This window comes from Melozone crissalis, unplaced genomic scaffold (genome assembly GCF_028551555.1).
Source record: "Melozone crissalis strain CALT ecotype California unplaced genomic scaffold, PUWL_Pcris_2 ptg000016l_1, whole genome shotgun sequence".
Lineage (NCBI taxonomy): Eukaryota > Metazoa > Chordata > Aves > Passeriformes > Passerellidae > Melozone > Melozone crissalis.
In genome coordinates this window covers 43,724,539-43,742,624 of record NW_026535794.1, presented here as the reverse complement: position 1 = coordinate 43,742,624, position 18,086 = coordinate 43,724,539, and the positions used below count along the sequence as shown (strand labels likewise).

At 36.9% G+C, this 18,086-nt stretch overlaps 1 protein-coding gene across 3 annotated transcripts in view; it reads right to left on the bottom strand.

Annotated features, from left to right (window-relative positions):
- NEK11 (NIMA related kinase 11) overlaps positions 1-18,086 on the bottom strand; it is an 82,211-nt gene that overhangs the window by 43,328 nt on the left and 20,797 nt on the right. For 2 of the 3 annotated variants that reach the window (XM_054273469.1, XM_054273470.1), the window contains 7 exons: positions 16,626-16,744; positions 11,827-11,891; positions 11,231-11,357; positions 4,943-5,092; positions 4,782-4,860; positions 4,202-4,287; positions 291-410 (listed from right to left, as the gene is read on the bottom strand). In XM_054273469.1, the coding sequence (XP_054129444.1) occupies positions 291-410; positions 4,202-4,287; positions 4,782-4,860; positions 4,943-5,092; positions 11,231-11,357; positions 11,827-11,891; positions 16,626-16,744 (746 nt within the window). The remainder of the gene's footprint in view (positions 1-290; positions 411-4,201; positions 4,288-4,781; positions 4,861-4,942; positions 5,093-11,230; positions 11,358-11,826; positions 11,892-16,625; positions 16,745-18,086) is intronic. The other variant, XM_054273471.1, reaches the window with a different exon arrangement.

The window sequence follows — 18,086 nt, the reverse complement described above, 5'->3', positions numbered from 1 at the left end:
GTGCAATTCTTAACATCAACAGTCATTTAAAAAATGCCTCCTACTGTAACACATTTGAAAATCTCTCACATATCTATTTAACCAGAACCATGGTACTCAAAGCACCAGTTTTGGGCTAATGTTCTAAGTTTCTTCCTACATCAGTGTGATTTTTTTGTCACCCAAAATCCTCACTGCCTTTGAGGATTTTGGGTGACAAAATCATACTATTTTTCTTTCTACCTTGACAATTCTAACTCTCCCATTAGACTGTTGGGTGAGGAGAATTGCATGGTTAGGGCACAACTTACTTCAACTTCTTTGCCCTCTCGTCTGCAGCATTTAACTTCCTCAGCCGCATTCGTTCCCGCGGTGTCATTTTCTGAACTTCAGAAAGTTCCTGCAGAGTTTGCAAATGAACTTTCTTCTGCCTGAAATTGAATGCAAGCAAACCCATCTTCATATAAAAATGTAAATAGTCAGTATTTTGACTGGATATTGAAACACAGTGACATTTCAAATGGAATAATTAGAAAGTCTCTGGAACTATAGCAGACTAAATAGACTTTGGTTTGGAAAGCAAATGCCTCTTTAAATTGAAATATTTAAACTTGGATTTGTGAAGAGGGTGATTCATTTCAGGTGAGGATGGAAAAAGGCAGATTCATCTCCTTAAAAGAATAAATATTGAAGCACAGTGAAATATTTACCCTGTCAGGCTTCATTATTGGGCATATTCAAGTACAAAGGCAGTCATTAAATGAGAGCTGTAATATGGCTTGTACATTTTACATTGATTGTTACAAGCTGTCTGGAATAAATGAGAATATTTATGTGTCCTTAATGACAGATATAATTTAATGTTCTCCTCTTGAATTTCTGGTCCAAATCAATAATAAGAGTTCACAGGTAAAATGGTCTCCACAGACCATCTCTGAAAGCTGAGCATGAATTATTAACTTACTTATTTCAGCTGTATTTATCAACCAAGGAGAGCAATATTATTCCTTTATCAGAAAAAGGATACTAATCTCAGATTTTTATCTCACATCCTACAGTAATTAAAACAAAAATTACACCCTAGTTTGAAATGCCTTGGCAGTCTCCCTTCACTTACACAATATATATCTATTATACCATGTATTTATAATACCAAGTATTCATTTCAAATTACTGTTTATGCTCTTATGAGATATATTCACTTCTGATAATCTAAGAGGACAGGTTTGTAACCATACAAATTGCAACATTCCTTCTGGACTATCATTTTGAAATCAGGATTTTAATAAATGAGCAGAGAATATTCATTATGTTTTTCAAATAGTGCAAAGATAAGAATATTAGTGTGAAATATGAAAGATTAAGGACAAAGACAAGAAGACTTCAATTATTCATAAGAATGGAACTAACTCTTCAAGTATGAATAATGTAGACATATTTCTTGTCTCCTGTAAAAAACTCTATTTTAAATTAAAATAATCTCATGGGGAAAAAAGCAATTTTTCATTCAAGTTGAAACTGAACCTGTACAGCCTTATACGTACTTAAATATTTAAAATTTATTACTTGAGTGAGAATAGATTAAAATAAGCCATCAGAGGCCTTTACTAGAAGAAACTAGACTCAACCTTTTTGCTTCGCATGGCAGAAAGCATTCCTGGTGAGAAAAAAGTAAACACAAAGTGGTAATGGTTGAGGAGAACACCACAGCAAGCAAGTATAAGCAAGTATTGATACACTCACTGGGACTAGAGTATTGCTGCAAGACAGCAGATGTGGGGAATTCACTATGTTTAATATTTTTCTCCTCCCCTTTTCTGCTCTCTGTCATTTTTCATGTATTTTTAGTTCATTTTGCTTACCTGTTTAGATCTGGGATTGCAGGAATTATTAGGCATTTTACTTACCAGCGACAATACTGGCAGCTAATGCTCTCATAAGTACTATGAGAGTCATTATAAGATTATGACTTCTTGCATATTTCAAAGACTTGGGCAAAAATAATCACACTGCAGTACAAGTGAGGATAAGTTACAGTAAGGCTTCTCCTGGGATTTTTTCTCTAATTAATGCCCTGAATTTTAAAACTTCAAGATAAATTGACATTCATTGTTTCATGATTTATAGAAACTCTGGACCTCTGCACAGAAGCAAACTTTCTATTTTCTTCTAGCAATAGCATAAGAGCATGATGTCTGTAGTTAGAACTACTTGCTCTTCCTCTCAGAAACCACAAACTTGCTTCTGAAAGAGTATACTTACAGATTCTGGGATTTGTATAAATGTCCTTTCCACATGCTAGCTCTGTCAGAAAATTGTGTCCAATTGAAAGGCAATGAGACTCAACACATTCTAGCTAATGACAATGGATCAGGTATAGAATGCAGTACATATTTTACAAAAATACAAAGTGGTTTTATCAGTCTCCTCTAGAAGCATGAGGATATTTGAAGTCTGGATAGACATTCTGCAAATAACAATACTGCTTCCCCAAAGCAGATAAAATGGTTTTGGTGCATATAGAGAATCTGAAATAGTGTTCACAAGATAAAGGCAAGAATTAAAAGTTTCTTGAAGATTTTCATAATCTATTTTTCAACAAGCATTAAATACTGACTATATCTCATAATTAATAAGGATATAATTATATTAATATGAATACAATATATTAACATGGATATAATTCATACATTCATGGCATAATATCTGGGAAACATTTCAGTGCCCCAAAAGTATTTACAGTATATCTCCAATGAGCATCTCTGTAGTTAACTATATGTAATTTGAAAAGGAAGGAATCCTCTCACAGTTAATTGAATTTACTTGAATATATATATTTATTATTTTATTTTAGATCAAGACTTACAAATTCAATGAACTATTTATACCAAAGGTACCTATTTGTACCAAAATGGAAAACTTTGTCCTCACAAAAAAACAGAGACTCATCTGTCAACAAGAGACATTAAGGATAGAAGTGACAAGTAGAAACTCCAAACTCCAAACACAATTTGTAGAGATGAGAGCCTACAGACACAGTGACAGCAGTTAAACTGTGTGAAATGATGTATAAAAGGTTTTGCTATGCTGATTTCAACTGTCTGTACTTGACTCTCTTCCTACCACTGACAGCAAACTACACTTTGCTTGGAAAAGCTGAAGATGGTCACCTCTCCTGAAGGGAGGCTTTCAAGCTGCAGAATTGGCAGCATCTGCAAAGTGATCACAGCTGCAAAACTGTGGGTCCTGTACAAGAGCAGAGGTCACAAAAACAGAGGTCAAAGTCCTATTGCCTCAAAGGCACTGCCAGTTCTGGATTGTTTTAATCTTTATTAAAACAATTCTTATTTTGCTGTTACCTAATAATTCAAAACAAATATCAGAGAGCTGTTAAAATCTTGACAATTATTTAAAGGAAACAAGAAACATGGATGTTCATTGCTTCCTCACAGGATCACAAACTTCAGCTAGCTCCCAACAGAACAAAACCTGTACAGAAAGTTCAGGGATGGGGAGCAAAGGGGAGGGCGAGTTGCCATGAAACTGCAGAGCTAATTTACACAGGCAAAATGAAAATGTCCATGTTAGAATTTGTTTTAAACATTGCAGCATTGTAATTTAATGCAATTATTTAATTCAATATATATTCAATGCCTAAGAGAGAGATCATGTGTGAAGACACTGCTGCTGTAAGAGCCAAGAAACATCACTACTCTTGATTTCTCACTGAAGTTACAAGACAAAAATAACAATATCCTACAGAGGCATTAGCTTAATATTAGTTTAAGTGTGCATGCTTTTAGTCTGGTGCCATTTTGGAAACACAGCTTTCACATTCAATTTTTAGGAGGTACAGAAACAGCAGCACGATAAATGATGATGACCTAACTAAAATGACAGCTTAAACCTCCAAAATTTCAGAACAAATGTCATTTACATACCAGCTGGTACTAAATTAACATCAACATATGCACATGCACGTGCAATTTACACAGTCACATAATAAAAATATTTCATCTGCAAATCATTTTTTATTCCCTAAACTTTAATTATGCATCTCCTTAACGGGAGTGGTTGCTCTTGTATTTCTAGGGAATAGATTTGTCTAAACATAAAGCACTATGAGATTGACATAAGTGATGACAGACACAAGTTAATGACATTATTTGGCAACACTGTAATTTCATATACTACTGCCCATAAAACTGTTTGAAATACTTACACAGCACCAAAAATAGGAGCAGATTCTTTGTGACAGTTAAGTGCCTTGTCTTTCACAGTCATGTTTGTGAAATTGTACTGTATTTTCTGTGGGGAAATAAAACAGAAGGGGTATCAAGACTTGATGTTAAAGTTATTCAGAATCCTCAGCTATTACCCAATACCATCCTAATATAAAAACTGACCAAGCAGTTTCCTTCCCCACCTTCTCAGAAAGTCAAATAATAGAGGCACTGAAGCCTGGGCAAAAAGAGCAAAAGGCATTGCTTTTCATTAAAACTATGAGTAATAAGAATAGTTGAGAGATACATACCCACGCCCAAGTGATCTACATTTTTTTTATGCATAAATGTCTGGTTTTCTTATTGCTCATAATATTTAAGAGGGGACACATTCAGCATATCAAGTGATGAAGGCTTCTTTCCTCAGTCATATTTGTACTATAGCTCTGAAAGTCCCCTGGATTAATGCTCCCATCAAGAGCTATCAAATTGTTTTTTCTCACCATGTTTTCCTTGCCTGCATTTTGCTTCTGCAAAATACATACTCAAAGTGTACAGCTATTGCTTTTACTTACACACCTGTAATTGTTCATCAATATAAGGGGACTTTAGGATCTCTGCTGCTGCTGGTCTCAATGCAGGATCCTTACTTAACATGCTGAAACATTAAAAACCAAATATAATAATTGATCAATTGTCCAAACTTACTGAAAAACCTGCTAAACAAGAAAATAACATACCTGCATAGCACAGCATTCAGTTTGCTTGGATATCTGTCAGGAAGAGAAGGTGTTTCACCTTCAACAATTTTTAACACAACAGACAAAAAATTCTGTCCAGTAAATGCATGGTTCATACAGCACATCTCATACAAAATGCATCCCAGAGACCTTGAAGAACAAACAAGCGGGAATAGTATGTATTATTCACCAGTCCTAATGGCCATCATAAAAGATCACCAAGCTGAACATTTTAAAATAAACACTCTCATAATAATTTTATATAATGACTATTCATAACAGTTTGCACTTCAGCTGAGTTCTGTCTGATGAACATTTTTTTGAAATAGGGGAGTTGAGTTTTGCAGGCCTTGGAGGATGGTCAGGTCTTTCTCCAGTCAGGGGTGCCAACTTGACAAATGATTGACTTGACCAACTTGATCACTTCACTGACTTGGCCTTGATTGACTTGGTCCTAAAAAATTCTGGTGAGAGCCAGATACAGGCCAAGGCTCATCGAAGCAACCAGCTTAAATATCTTTGTATTTGACTGTAGTGTTTATAATTTAATCTGTGATTCCAGAAGAACTAAGACAATAAAATATAATTATAAGAAATATGTATGGGAGAATGGATTTCAGAAAAGCAGTATAAAAATCTCTGAAAGCAAATAATGAATAAAGTTTCAATAATTCATTTTGGTTAAAGAAGAGGAGTTCTTTTGGTCCATCTGGCAATAAAAGAAAAAGAACAAACAATTTTAAAGCTGAAAGCCAGGCTCTTCATCCAGTGCAAATTGAGGGGGCTCTACTCACTGGTACTTCTCAAGCAAGTATGTGAAAACCATTAGCAGAGCATTTTTGCAAAGAACCAGCTAAAGAACAACCACTGAGGTAAATAAATGTTTGCCTAGGTTTTTTAAAGATTTAACTGTCAAAGGCTGTCAAATAGCCTTCAAACTTACAAAATCAATAAACAGTAAGACACAGATGATAATCTGTATTTATGATGTATGTTCAGACTCTGAAACAAGATAATTACTACATGAGAAAATACTTAAAGCAAAAAGAACAACAACAACAAAAAAACCAAAACCCTATGCACACAGCATCTGAAAGCATCAAATAAAAATGGAAATCAGCCAGAGAGAAGAAAAAAAGAAGGAAAATCCCAACCTGACAGACTGTACTATAACTTCTTTTTGCAGAATCAATATGTTTTGGAAGCTGCTTGATTCTGGCAGCTAGAAATTGTTTAATGAGCCATTAGGAACACAGGATTTGACACATCAGGGAAGCTGATTTATTCATCTAGTTTAGTACTCTGACTACACCTGAGGCGGAGAAAGATTAAAAGAATGCCCAGGGCATTCTGCTGCAGCCAGGGCTGTGAACAGGCTATCCAGGGAAAATCCCATCTGTTCCATGAAAGAAAAAAACTGGGGAAAAAAGTAAATAAAAATGAAGGAAAAAGAAAAAAGTTTCTTTCTGCAGGATCAAAATCCTCAAAATAAAATAAATATCTCCTAAGCTGAGAAATGCTGCCCTGGGTTCCTGAACAAGGCTATTTCTTCCCAAGAGAGCTGCTGAGCTGCAAACACCCAAAGAAATAGCAGGCAAGCTTTTGGCTCAAAACTGCATTTCTCAGTTGTGTTTCTACATTTCTGCTCTAAGCACCTTGTGAGGAGCAGGAGGAAATTGCTTCCCAGTTCCCATAAGCAATCCACACATGATCCAAACATATCATCTAATGACTTTTATAATCTTAGCCTGCATAAGTGCCAATGTTATAAAATTCTAAAATGGTCATTAAACCAGCCAGCCAGCACATTTGCTTTGACAACTCCCTATATTCACGAATGGGTTTGACAAGGTTCCCGAAGAGCACATAATTTCAGCAAAATTGTGGCATGACAAGTTCATGTTGAAGCTACTTATGCTCAATTACATCATAAAATGGAGCATCTGGACAGGCTTCAGTGTGTTCTCCCCAATCTCAACTGACAGACCTCCAACTCCTCCCTCTTAGGAGAAAATACCCTGAGTTTTTTTTTGAGGTTTAAGTTTCTTACATAAATATTGTCATCCTTTTAACATCTGATCTTTGGTAAAAACATTACAATTCTTCAAAGGTTATAAGATCCAAGTTAGCTTTAAATTCAACTTTAAAAGTCAGATAATGTAAATGCACATACTGCTAAGGCTTATATCTCTTTGCCTCATCATATCAGAAGGTTTTAAGAATTCATTGGCTTCAGAGTCTGTGAGGAATATGTCTCCGAATTTAATTTCTTCAATACTCACTCATCAGCCCTTAAATGAGAACTCCTTGTGCTGTCTTTTTGAGCCCCATCCCCTCAGCCTTCACATTGCTCCATTTTTTGTATGTTAACATTAAAGAAAAAGACAAAATGGGAGAATAGCATAGACAAGCAAGCACAATAAAATGAAAGCCTCAAGATCTGTGGTGTGGGCAGCCCAATTTACGCAAACACAACAGACAAATCCTCTGTGAAACTCTGACAGTACTGGATGGAAGATGGAGTACAATGGATTTACACGTGACTGTGACATCACTTTGTCTCTGCCACAGCACTGGAGGCATGGCAGTGTCGGCCAAGCCCCAACAGCACCAGTGTCACCACAGGGTGGGTGAGGGCAGGAAGGGACACTGGGACAGCGGCAGAGCAGCGCCTTGGCGTCACGCTGGGCTGGGCTACCAATGAATGGTCTTAAAATTATTTGCAATTAATTTCTCTCATTTGTGTAGCTATATAAATATTAGATAGCTTGCAAACATCTAAGTGACACACACACAGACACAGCAGTGACTGAGCCCTGGCCCAGCCTGGCCTCTGGGGCTCTCCCTGTCTCGGCTCAGCTGCCGGCACCGCTCTGACTCTGCTCCACCTGATGGAGCTACAGCGGGAAGCACCAATGGAAGAAGGGCTGGTGAACTGCCCAACTGAGATCTGCTCCCTGAAGAAACTTCTTGTCTGGAAAGAGGAAACTACAGACTGTGTCATCTGCAAAGATTTTCTCTCACGGCCCAGCTAGTCCAGGCTCAGGGATGCTGGGGAAAACATGGGAGTCAACTTTAATTTGCCTCCTGCAAATTTAGATTTGACATAAAGCATGGAATAACAAAGAACTACAACCCTGACATTTCAACTGAAGAAAAACATAAATGCTGCCACTTCTCTGAGACCAACTGCAGAACTTCCATGGGGAAAAACTGTAAAACATGAAGCTTTTTCCCATCTAATGACCTTGGGCTATAAAGGACAATGCTGCTGCACTGTGAATGTTCAAGCCAGTTTTGAAAAGCCACTTGCAGAACATTTCAGTGAACCTGAAAAGTACAGTGTCTCTTTAGAGCACATCAGTAATGCAGCAGAATTTAAGGTCCTTCCAATGAACTTAACTGAACAGTGAGAGGATCACAAAAACAAGGTGAGATAGCACTAATTGTCTTTTCCAGAAGATATTTTACATTACCTTATGTTTAACAAGGGAACACTTGTAAGTCTGAATTTTTGTGTGCAAATTTTTGAATCCTGCTGGAGATCAGGAAGACAAGTCTGAAGAGAGAATGTCAATTCATCTACATATAAAAAACTTGGGCAAGTCTTTGAAAGTGTTCAGAGGTCAACAAACTGTGCTGTTTAACATCTCTGTCAGCAACATGGACAGAGGGACTGAGTGTATCTTCAGCAAGTTTGCTGACAGCTGCGTGGTATGGTCAACATGCTGGAAGGAAGGGCTGCCATCCAGAGGGAGCCTGGCAGACTTGAGGGCCGAGCTTGTGCCAGCCTTATGGAGTACAAGGCAAATTGCAAGTTCCTGCACTTAGGTCACAAATACAGACTGGGCAGAATGGAAAAGCAAGCCTGAGGAGAAGGATTTGGAGGATGTTGCTTGATAAAGAGCTCAACATGACTTGGAAACGTGTGCTGAGAGCTCAGAAAGCCAATCCCATCCTGATTGTGACCAGCAGGCTGAGGAAGGAGATTCTTCCCTCTACTCCACTATTCTGAGGCCTCACATGGACTACTGCATCCAGCTCTGGGCCCTCAAGATGAGAAGGATGCAGGCCTGTTGAGGTAAGTCCAGAGAAGGTACACAAAGATGATCTGAGGGCTGGAACACCCCTTCCATGGATTCAGGCTGAGAGAGTTGAGGTTGTTCAGTCTGAGTAAGAGAAGGCTCCAGGGAGACTTCAGAGCACCTTGCAGCACACGAAGTGATAGAGAGCCAGAGAGAGATTTTTTACAAATTTGTGTAATGATAGGACAAGGGGTAACAACTTCAAACTGAGAGAGAGTACAAGGCCAGGCTGGATGGGCTTTGAGCAATCTCATCCAGTGGAAGGTGTCCCTGCCCATGGCAGGGGAGTTGGAATGAGATAATCTTTAAGGGCCCTTCCAACCCAAAGCATTCTATGAGTCTTTGAGTCTTCATGAGCATCAGAACCTCCTGCACGGTGGCCCAAGGACTTAATCCCACCTGGAACCTTCAGGGTGGGCTCTCCTGTGAGCTCAGTGCCCTCTTGTCTTTTGGCCCCTGTTAAATGGGGACAGGGGAGAAAAAGTCAAATAGAATCATTATTCAAAGATTAAAATATGAGAGTATCAATCAAACACAAGTTCTGATCAGAAGAGTTTCCTGGCTCAGCAAAAAAGGGGTTTTGTGGGCTGGGGAAGTACTGAGTCAGGGCACACCTCCTCCTTAGTGCCCTTACAGCGAGGGCCAAGAAGCTCCTGCTGAAGTCAGTTTCATCTTCATGTGAGTGCTTTTGGTAATGTTTTCTGCCTCACAGAAGGCAGAAAGTACAGCAGAAAGCTGGTAGCTACTGAGTTTGGGATGGGGGGGAAGGGGAGCTTTCTTTCTGTGTTTTTGTAAATTTTGAAAGTGTGATTAACACAGGATTTATAAAAGTATTGGACCAAACTCTGATTATGCTTACTCTGTACAACTTGGATGACCTATGTGGATTGACACTAGCCACCACAAATAGAAAATGTATTTTACTTTCTATTTGCACTGCAATAAAATAAATTATTCCTTACAGTAGAAGAGCACAAAAGGCAGGCTTCCCTGTCAATTTATTTGAAATCTCCTCCCAATATATTTTTATTGACTACATGTATTACCTGATATTTGCTACAAATGAACAAGAGAGAATCTGACATCAAATGCATAGCAGTCAGCTACAAAGGCCACGAGATGAGATTCCTGACATATCCGTTGAGTGGACTGAATATGTCAACTGTGAAAAATGGTTGCTACCACTTGAAGATATAGATGACTGTTCTCTGCTTTTAGAATTATATCCTGCAGCCACAAGGATATTTTGAAAAGGCAGAACTGAGATAAAGCTAGAGTATATTATCAAGCAATCAAACTATATTTCAGGGGCCAAATGTTTTATGAAGGAACTTTCCTGGTTTGAAATATTTATCAAAAAAATTAATCTTCTGATACACATACCTACAGAAAAAAACCCCAAACAACGAAACACCTCATAAAAGAAACAAAACCCCTTAAATAAATTACTATAACAAAATTTGAAAACTCAATACTTTTAACTGTAATCTTAAAACATGAGATGCTTTAGGACGCACATATAAACAAGCGAAATATTTTTGCCATTCCAAAAAAATCCTTCTTCATCTTAGAAGAATTGGAAGAGTACCTGCACACCTAGAAGTTCCCAAAAGTCTTTCAACAGATCTCCGCTCCTAAACTTGATCCTTTAATCATCACCTCAGAAGTCCTGAACTCAAGAATTTGTGCTATCTAAACGCGGAACTAACACTATTCTTTCTACATTTGAGCCTCTTCTAAAACAGAGTGCCTCTTTGTTTTTCTTCTAACACCACAGTAACTCTCATTTTAGCTCCACTTTCAAATACTTTCTTGCTTTTAACAAGAGCTAATGTTCTTAAATTTAGTTCCTAAGAAGGTCCTTCTGCTATCCTCTCAGCCAGAGTCACTCTTTGCTCATCCATCTAAAGTTTCACAGAAAGTTGCTTCTTTCAATTCATCTATCTCAATTCAAGAAAAAAAGAGATTTCCCCCTCCCTAGGAAAACCTGAACTTTGTCTGCAATCATCCTGTATCACATCAGAGACTGGACCTGAATCTTACTCTCCTTTAAAGTCTCAGATAACCCTGAATAAAAGCCAGCTGCATGCTTCTTAACACAAAAGGCAAGGCTTCAGATTGCAACATTAGATCCCAATGTCCTGAAATAGTTTTAGTGGAGATAAACACCTAATCCAACTAACATAGCATTATGACTACTCACCAAATGTCAGATTTTGTATTATATCCCTGGTGCTTCAGTACTTCTGGACTCATGTAGTATGGTGTCCCAGTAAAAGTAGTTGCAAGATCACATGAACCCATCAAAAGACAAGAAACTCCAAAGTCTCCTAAATATATCAGTAGAAACAATTATCTATTAATATAAACATATGTGTATACATATTTGTTTTGTTTATTGTCAGACATGATTAAGTGACTGTACATCTAGAAAACCCTGCTAGTTTTTAAAAACAATGGGAAAAACTATTTTCTGTAATTCTTCAAAATAAAAATGCCACAGAAGCATAATATCACAGAAAAATGAAGGTTTGAAGAGGCTTCACAAGGTCAATCTGATTCAAACTCCTGGCTCAAAGTTAAACGAGGCTGCTCAGGTCCAGGTCCAGCCAAGCCTGAAGCATTCTCAAGGCTAGAGATTTCACTGCCTCTCCTGTGTCTGACTGTCAAATAAATGTTTGACTACAAATCAAAATGTTATTTCAGACATGATTTTCTTTAAATCTCCTTATTGACAAAATGTCTGCAGCACTGTTCTATCACATGAAAATATATCTTCAAAAAGTATGGAAATCTCACCAATTTTAAGAAGATTATCTTTCAAAAATATATTCTTGGCTTTCAAATCCCTGTGAAGTATCCGTCTGGAATAGAAAAGGAAATTCAACCTCACCCAACTGGAATCATTCAGAGCCATGTATTGAGTATTTCAGTATTTCATGTATTAAGTATTTCATGAAGTTAAATACTTCAGCCCTTTTTAGAAAGGCCAGCCTGCTGGAGTCTAACCCTGCCAGTGACAGTCCATGGACAATGGCATTAAGGAGCTTCACAGAGGTGCATTCACAGGCACCCCCATGCAGGGTGAGAGCCTAAGCAGGATCATAAAAATACACCTGGGGATCCCAGCTGAAGAATACAGACACAGACATAGCATGAGCTGCAGAGGAAGGGAGAAAGGCAAGTCTTCCTACCTGACCTATCTTAAGAGCATTACATCTTATTTTCTGCCAGGAGAATGAGATGCCTCACAAGAGAATAATGGATGAGAGAAACAGCAATAAGAGCTGCTCAAAGCTAAGGGAAGACTCCTACAGAGCAAACCTATTACTTCAAAGGCAAATATGTATATAGCCTAAGCTAGCAGTTCAATTTTTTTACAGTAACACTGTGGAAGATGAAAGAACTTTACAAAGACAAGATGAAAAGGAAAAGGAGCAGAACAATTAGCTTTTACAGACTTATTTTTTCATCAGGGTTTGAAAAAAAACATTATAAGCTACACACCATGTAAGGATATACAGAATCTTCTTAATTTTTATAAGTCTACATGTATGACAGTAATTCTGCAGCCCCTTAGGAAAACAAAGTATCTCTGTGGTATACAAAACATATTCTAAATTAATTCTTGTTAATAAAGCTTCTGAAAGCATTGCTGCCTATAACCTCACCTAAACTAGAATTCATCCACTTTTGAAATTATTACTAACACACAGAATTAGTCATCAGCTCTGCTCAGGAGGAGGTTAGAATAGCACTTGGTACATACTGGCTACAGAAACTGTATTTGCTAACACAAATCCAGTAGTCATTCAGCCATTTGGATCATGTAAAAAGAAACTGATGCTCTAAGATTTTTGAGGGCAGAAAAACCAAATAAGGTACTCAATTTCAAATTTTTGAGCAATCCTCAAGTATTATCGCAAATTTGAATTATAAAACTCTTGGGCATTGACATAATGAAATTATTTCCAAAATTGTTTCTATATTAAGATTAGAAAGTATGCATTCTACAGCACAATTTGAATACCCAATTTTGTCCACAACTCATTTGAAAATATTCTTTGCAAGAGGAGAAAAAATATGCAATTTAATACACTCAGTTCACAAATAGAAAAAAACCCCATGAAAAATAATAATAGGCTTCATTGCTGTATGTACAGAGACTGGGCATGAAAACCAAAAATTTCTATTTTATGACTGAAGGAAAAGAGCTCTTCATGTTTCTTATAGCAAACTTTCTTCACTTCTTTTTCTTTCCCTTTTTTTGTCCTGCAAGTACTACCTTTCATTAGAAAAAGGTTTGCACATTGGGAAAAATGAAATTTTTATTCAATATTCCTCAACCCATATTTATAAAATATTGTTTATAAATAATTTGTTCTCTATTTGACAACTTCTGTGAACAATACACATAGACTCATACAATACATCACTAAGGAAATCAAACTAAGGCGATATTTATTAATCTTTCATAAGTATGTGTATATGTGTCTGTATATATACATACACACACACTTTTACAGAAATCTTGCTGTGTTAATTGAGATTCATAAGGACTTTCCTTACCATTCATCACACAAAGCCTTTAAAAGAATTTGCTTTCACTGAGTTAAATTATTACTGCACATTGTTGCTGAGAATTGGTGGATTTCAACCTTCTTTTAATAGTATTTCTTTGTAGAAATATAACCATAGCCTTTTTGAAACTGAAACTTTCCTGAATATACATTATTTTAATAACAGGTATATTGAAGTAAAAGAATGATCCAGAAAGCTTTCAGTAGCATATTATTTGAAAAGGAGATGAAAAAAGATGTTTGAGTCACATTAGTTTGAATTATAATGTAATGCTACTCTAATCTTGCAACATATTGATGAAAATGTTATGTATTTCATTTGCGTTACCAAAAATTACAAGATGCTTCCATATATTTATATGACAAAGAAATATTTGGTATGATTTTTTTCAGCTTTCCATGATGATATCTCTCACTTCAATGCAACTTATTCTGCTATGATATGTCTGAAGATAAATAAGGTACCAGCTGAAATCTTACCTCAAAAGAATTCTTTAATACTAGAAAGAAATTAATATCAAGCCTGCACTGTAAATCCAGTTAAAAGAAAGAGAGCAACGTTTTTATTGTAGGAAAAGACAGGCCTATAAAGGCAACATGAATTAACTGGGCTCCAGCAAAACTTTACTTGATGGACAGTGAAGTGGTTATTGAGTAGTTATTTTGGGTACCATTTAACACTTGAGGAGAGTTCTAAATCTGGGCTGTAAATATACCCATCCCTATGTTCTGTAGAGTTCCTGCTTGCTGGCTCAGAGTTACAAAAGAACAGGGCAAGTCCTGAGCAGTGGGCAGCCTCCTTGAATGAAACTTCGCCTGCAACAGAATGAGCTGCAAGTGAAGCTGAGGGAAGCTGAAGTACATCACTGCTGTGAACTCATGCACAATTAATTTCTCTTCCTCTGTCTGAAGAGGTCTGCAGAAGAGTAAGAGGCTCTGTGTAAGTCTGAACCCTGTATTATCTCCTGTTTGCATAAAGAGTAACCGTATAAAAATCTATGTTCGTAAATTTTTCATAAAGGTTACCAAAATGATGGGTAACACAATGGTCAGCCTTATTCAAATTGAGGTTAAATCAATCAATGGCCTCATTGCCTGATTGCTGTGGGATTCATTTTGGGCACTAACATGCAATGGGCTATGTGTACAGACACTACAGGATGGTTTCATGCTAAAAGGTCTCCATCGAGATAAGACCACTGAGCTGTGTTATCTCTCTTTACTTCTCCCTTTCTTTATATCAAAGACAGATAAGGATTAGATCTGTTTATTTCTAGATAACTTTGTTTTCCAGTTTCAAATTTTTAAAAAAATTCTTTAAGTTTCTAGTATAAGAGTCTTCAAAAAGTATGGAACTAAATTTGTGAAAGAAGGATAAGTGAATAGTGTATGTTTAAAACCACAAATAATAATTTTTGCTGCTATGGAAAAAAACTCTAAACCTCACATCCACAAAATCTGAGATTTTTTAGGAATGGCATGGGGAAGGACCCTTCCAACCCACAGGCTGTAAACACTTTAAGCCTCTAATTCAAGGGAAAAGCTTTTTTTTGCGTTAGAACATAATTCACACATATATTAGAGTTTTATCCATGTCAGTAGAGAAGAAATCATGCATGACTCTTCTACACAGAAACAGAAGGCTGTTATTATGTTTTAGTATTTCAAATTTCTGTAGGTAGTTTTAAATTCTTTTAAGCCCAAGCTTTTCCATTTAAGCTACTGTTTGACTCTATACTAATAAGGAAAATGTTATATACATACAGCCAAATAAGACAAAATACAAATATATATATATATATTAAAACTGTCAAGTTTTAATTATTCTGCACAATGCATCTTCTAAACATGTAAGTTAAAGCAAGGATTTTGCCAAAAGTGGACCAAAATTTTAATGAAATTTGATAAATTGAAGTTCAAAGGAGAAAAGAAACTAAATCACACTGCTAGTTTAGTAAACAGTCAGGATTTTTGTGTCCATTTCTCTCTGTCCTTTTGGCCTGAGGTGAATGCTGAAGAGCACAGCATCCCAAGAAAGTTCTTTTTGTGTCCTCCCATCACTGACATGGCAGCATTTCATGTACAAGGCCTAGATAAATTGGCATTTAGGAACAAAAATGCTCCTGCATATTGGACAGCAATTCACTCTGCCCTTTTCCCTCTACAGTCTGACACAGGCAAAAACTCATTAGGCATCCATCAGTTTAGGTCAAACACCTCCCACACACTTAACTTCAGCTCAACTCAGGAACGGTTGCTCTTGACTACAGGTGACCTCTCTACCTACTGCTTGGTTGCACCTAAAATTCAGGCAAGAAAATTTTTCCCAATCTTTGCAAAAGATGATGCAGAAAGGGACCAGACAGGAATTGCACATGTCCAGAACACTGGCAATAAGGGAAATCTTTCCATCACTGCAGTCAGCCAGCCTAAATCACACTGCAGGCAAGAGCTAAACTCGTGGAGATGACCAGGTGGATATTCAACTATATACACTACCCCTGCTCCAACCATGTGTGATCTGCTCATATCTGGATGACCTGCAGTAGTTTCTGAAGTTCATCTTTGATGTGCTGTTAAAAGTGACATCTCAAAGAATGCATGTATGTAACTCCACTGATTTTACTGGCAGTCCATCAAGCTTCTATCTATTGGATGCTTCACATTAAATACATGCAGGACACGCTTCTTGACTCCCCTTTAAAAAGATGACTTTGTTTCAACCTTTAATCCATTTTCTTCTAAGAATATTGAACTATTTCTACTGTGCTTCATTTTCCATTTGGCTCTGAAAAGAAGTGTGTCTAAATGCTGGAAGACATTTTACCATTGTCCTGCTAAAAGAGGTAATGCACAATGATCCTGCAGGGTAGATAATTAATGACACTTGAGGTATCTGACATAAATTAACAATGTTTGGTGAACAGAACTTTCATTTCTGTTTGAATACTTCCAACTAGTCAGTAAGTCCAGTCACTCCCCTCCCAAGCTAAATGCTCTCAGATCAAATGACTGTACCTTTCATGCATATAGTTGACTCCAAGTAACAACTGTATAAACCAGTCTATTACTTGACTTTGAGTGAACATCTTCCCAGAATCTCTGTACTCTTGAATTTTACAGTCTAGATCTCCACCCTGAAAAATATCACAATATATTTGTACATTTAAGGTAAGTTTTCAAAATGCTATCTCCATCATAGTACAGGACTCTACTTCCTTAGGCCTTCATGCTTCCTCTCATGTAGGTCTCTAAAATCAACACATGCATGTGAATTCTGAAATCTCCCAGCACCAAAAGCATACACAAGTGAGGATCAAAATGGTATCAACCAGTCTGGCTTTGTAATTTTCTCATAATGTTACACAAGATCACCAAAGTTTCCAACTATTCTTCCTTCACATCACCCAACTTGAGCAGGTGACCCCATACCTTTACAGGCAACACAAAGGAAAACACACCTGTTTAGTGTAATTATCTCTGTCATCTGGTTGTCTACCTTTGAAAGGGATGGATCATGTTGTAGGAGCACTGTATCTCTGCAAAGATTTATGATGAGGGCCTACATTGACTGGCTATGACATAGACGCTCAGGTAGGTTAAATTAATCTGCCCTGACTAGTCTGAATAAGTTAACAAATTTGAGAAAAGTATTTCCACTCCAGTCAAACATTACACACTCAAGTGACACTCATTTATTATGCTATAATAATCATGTCAGCATCAACTAACCATGTTGTTCTCTTAAGAATTAAAATACAGTCTCTTTAATTATGATACTTTGCCCTCTTTCAAACTTTTGCCAGAAAAAAGCAGATTTAAAGCCTCAAGAACACATAGCATGTGTTATTGTGATATTTCATTAAAACAACAATTGATCTTGAAGTAGTATTAGGAATGGAACAATAGGACACACAGCAGGGAGTGCCAATAAACCAGAAAATATATCCAGAAAAGGACTACTTGAAAACTGTAATCCAGATACTTGGAAATACCAATTGCACAACAAGACAATGAAAGAGGATTTTGAGACTTCCAGGAAGCCCATTCTTTTTGCTCAAAAAAATACAAGTGGTTGTCAGCTGATTGTTTGTCCAGTTTATAAAATAAATTAACTTCATCTATAAGAATGCACACACATTAATGGCAAACAATGTGTTGAGGTAGCTAACCCCAGACCAAAGGGACTGTGACTCTGATTACATTCTAGTGACTAATTACCTTACATCAGGACAGCTTATTAGTCATAAATCATTATTTTTACATTATATATTCTACATAAAATCAGAAGCTTTATGTGCCATATACAATAAATTATTTTGCCTGTACAACTGTACCAGTACCATCATTTTCCATTATCATCCCTGTATTCCTCTACACTGTTGACTCTCACCATTTTATGATGTCTTCAGCATTGTTTTTCTGTTCCCAACACCGCAGTGCTTCATAGTGCTGCTACAAAATAAGCAGATTCTGTCC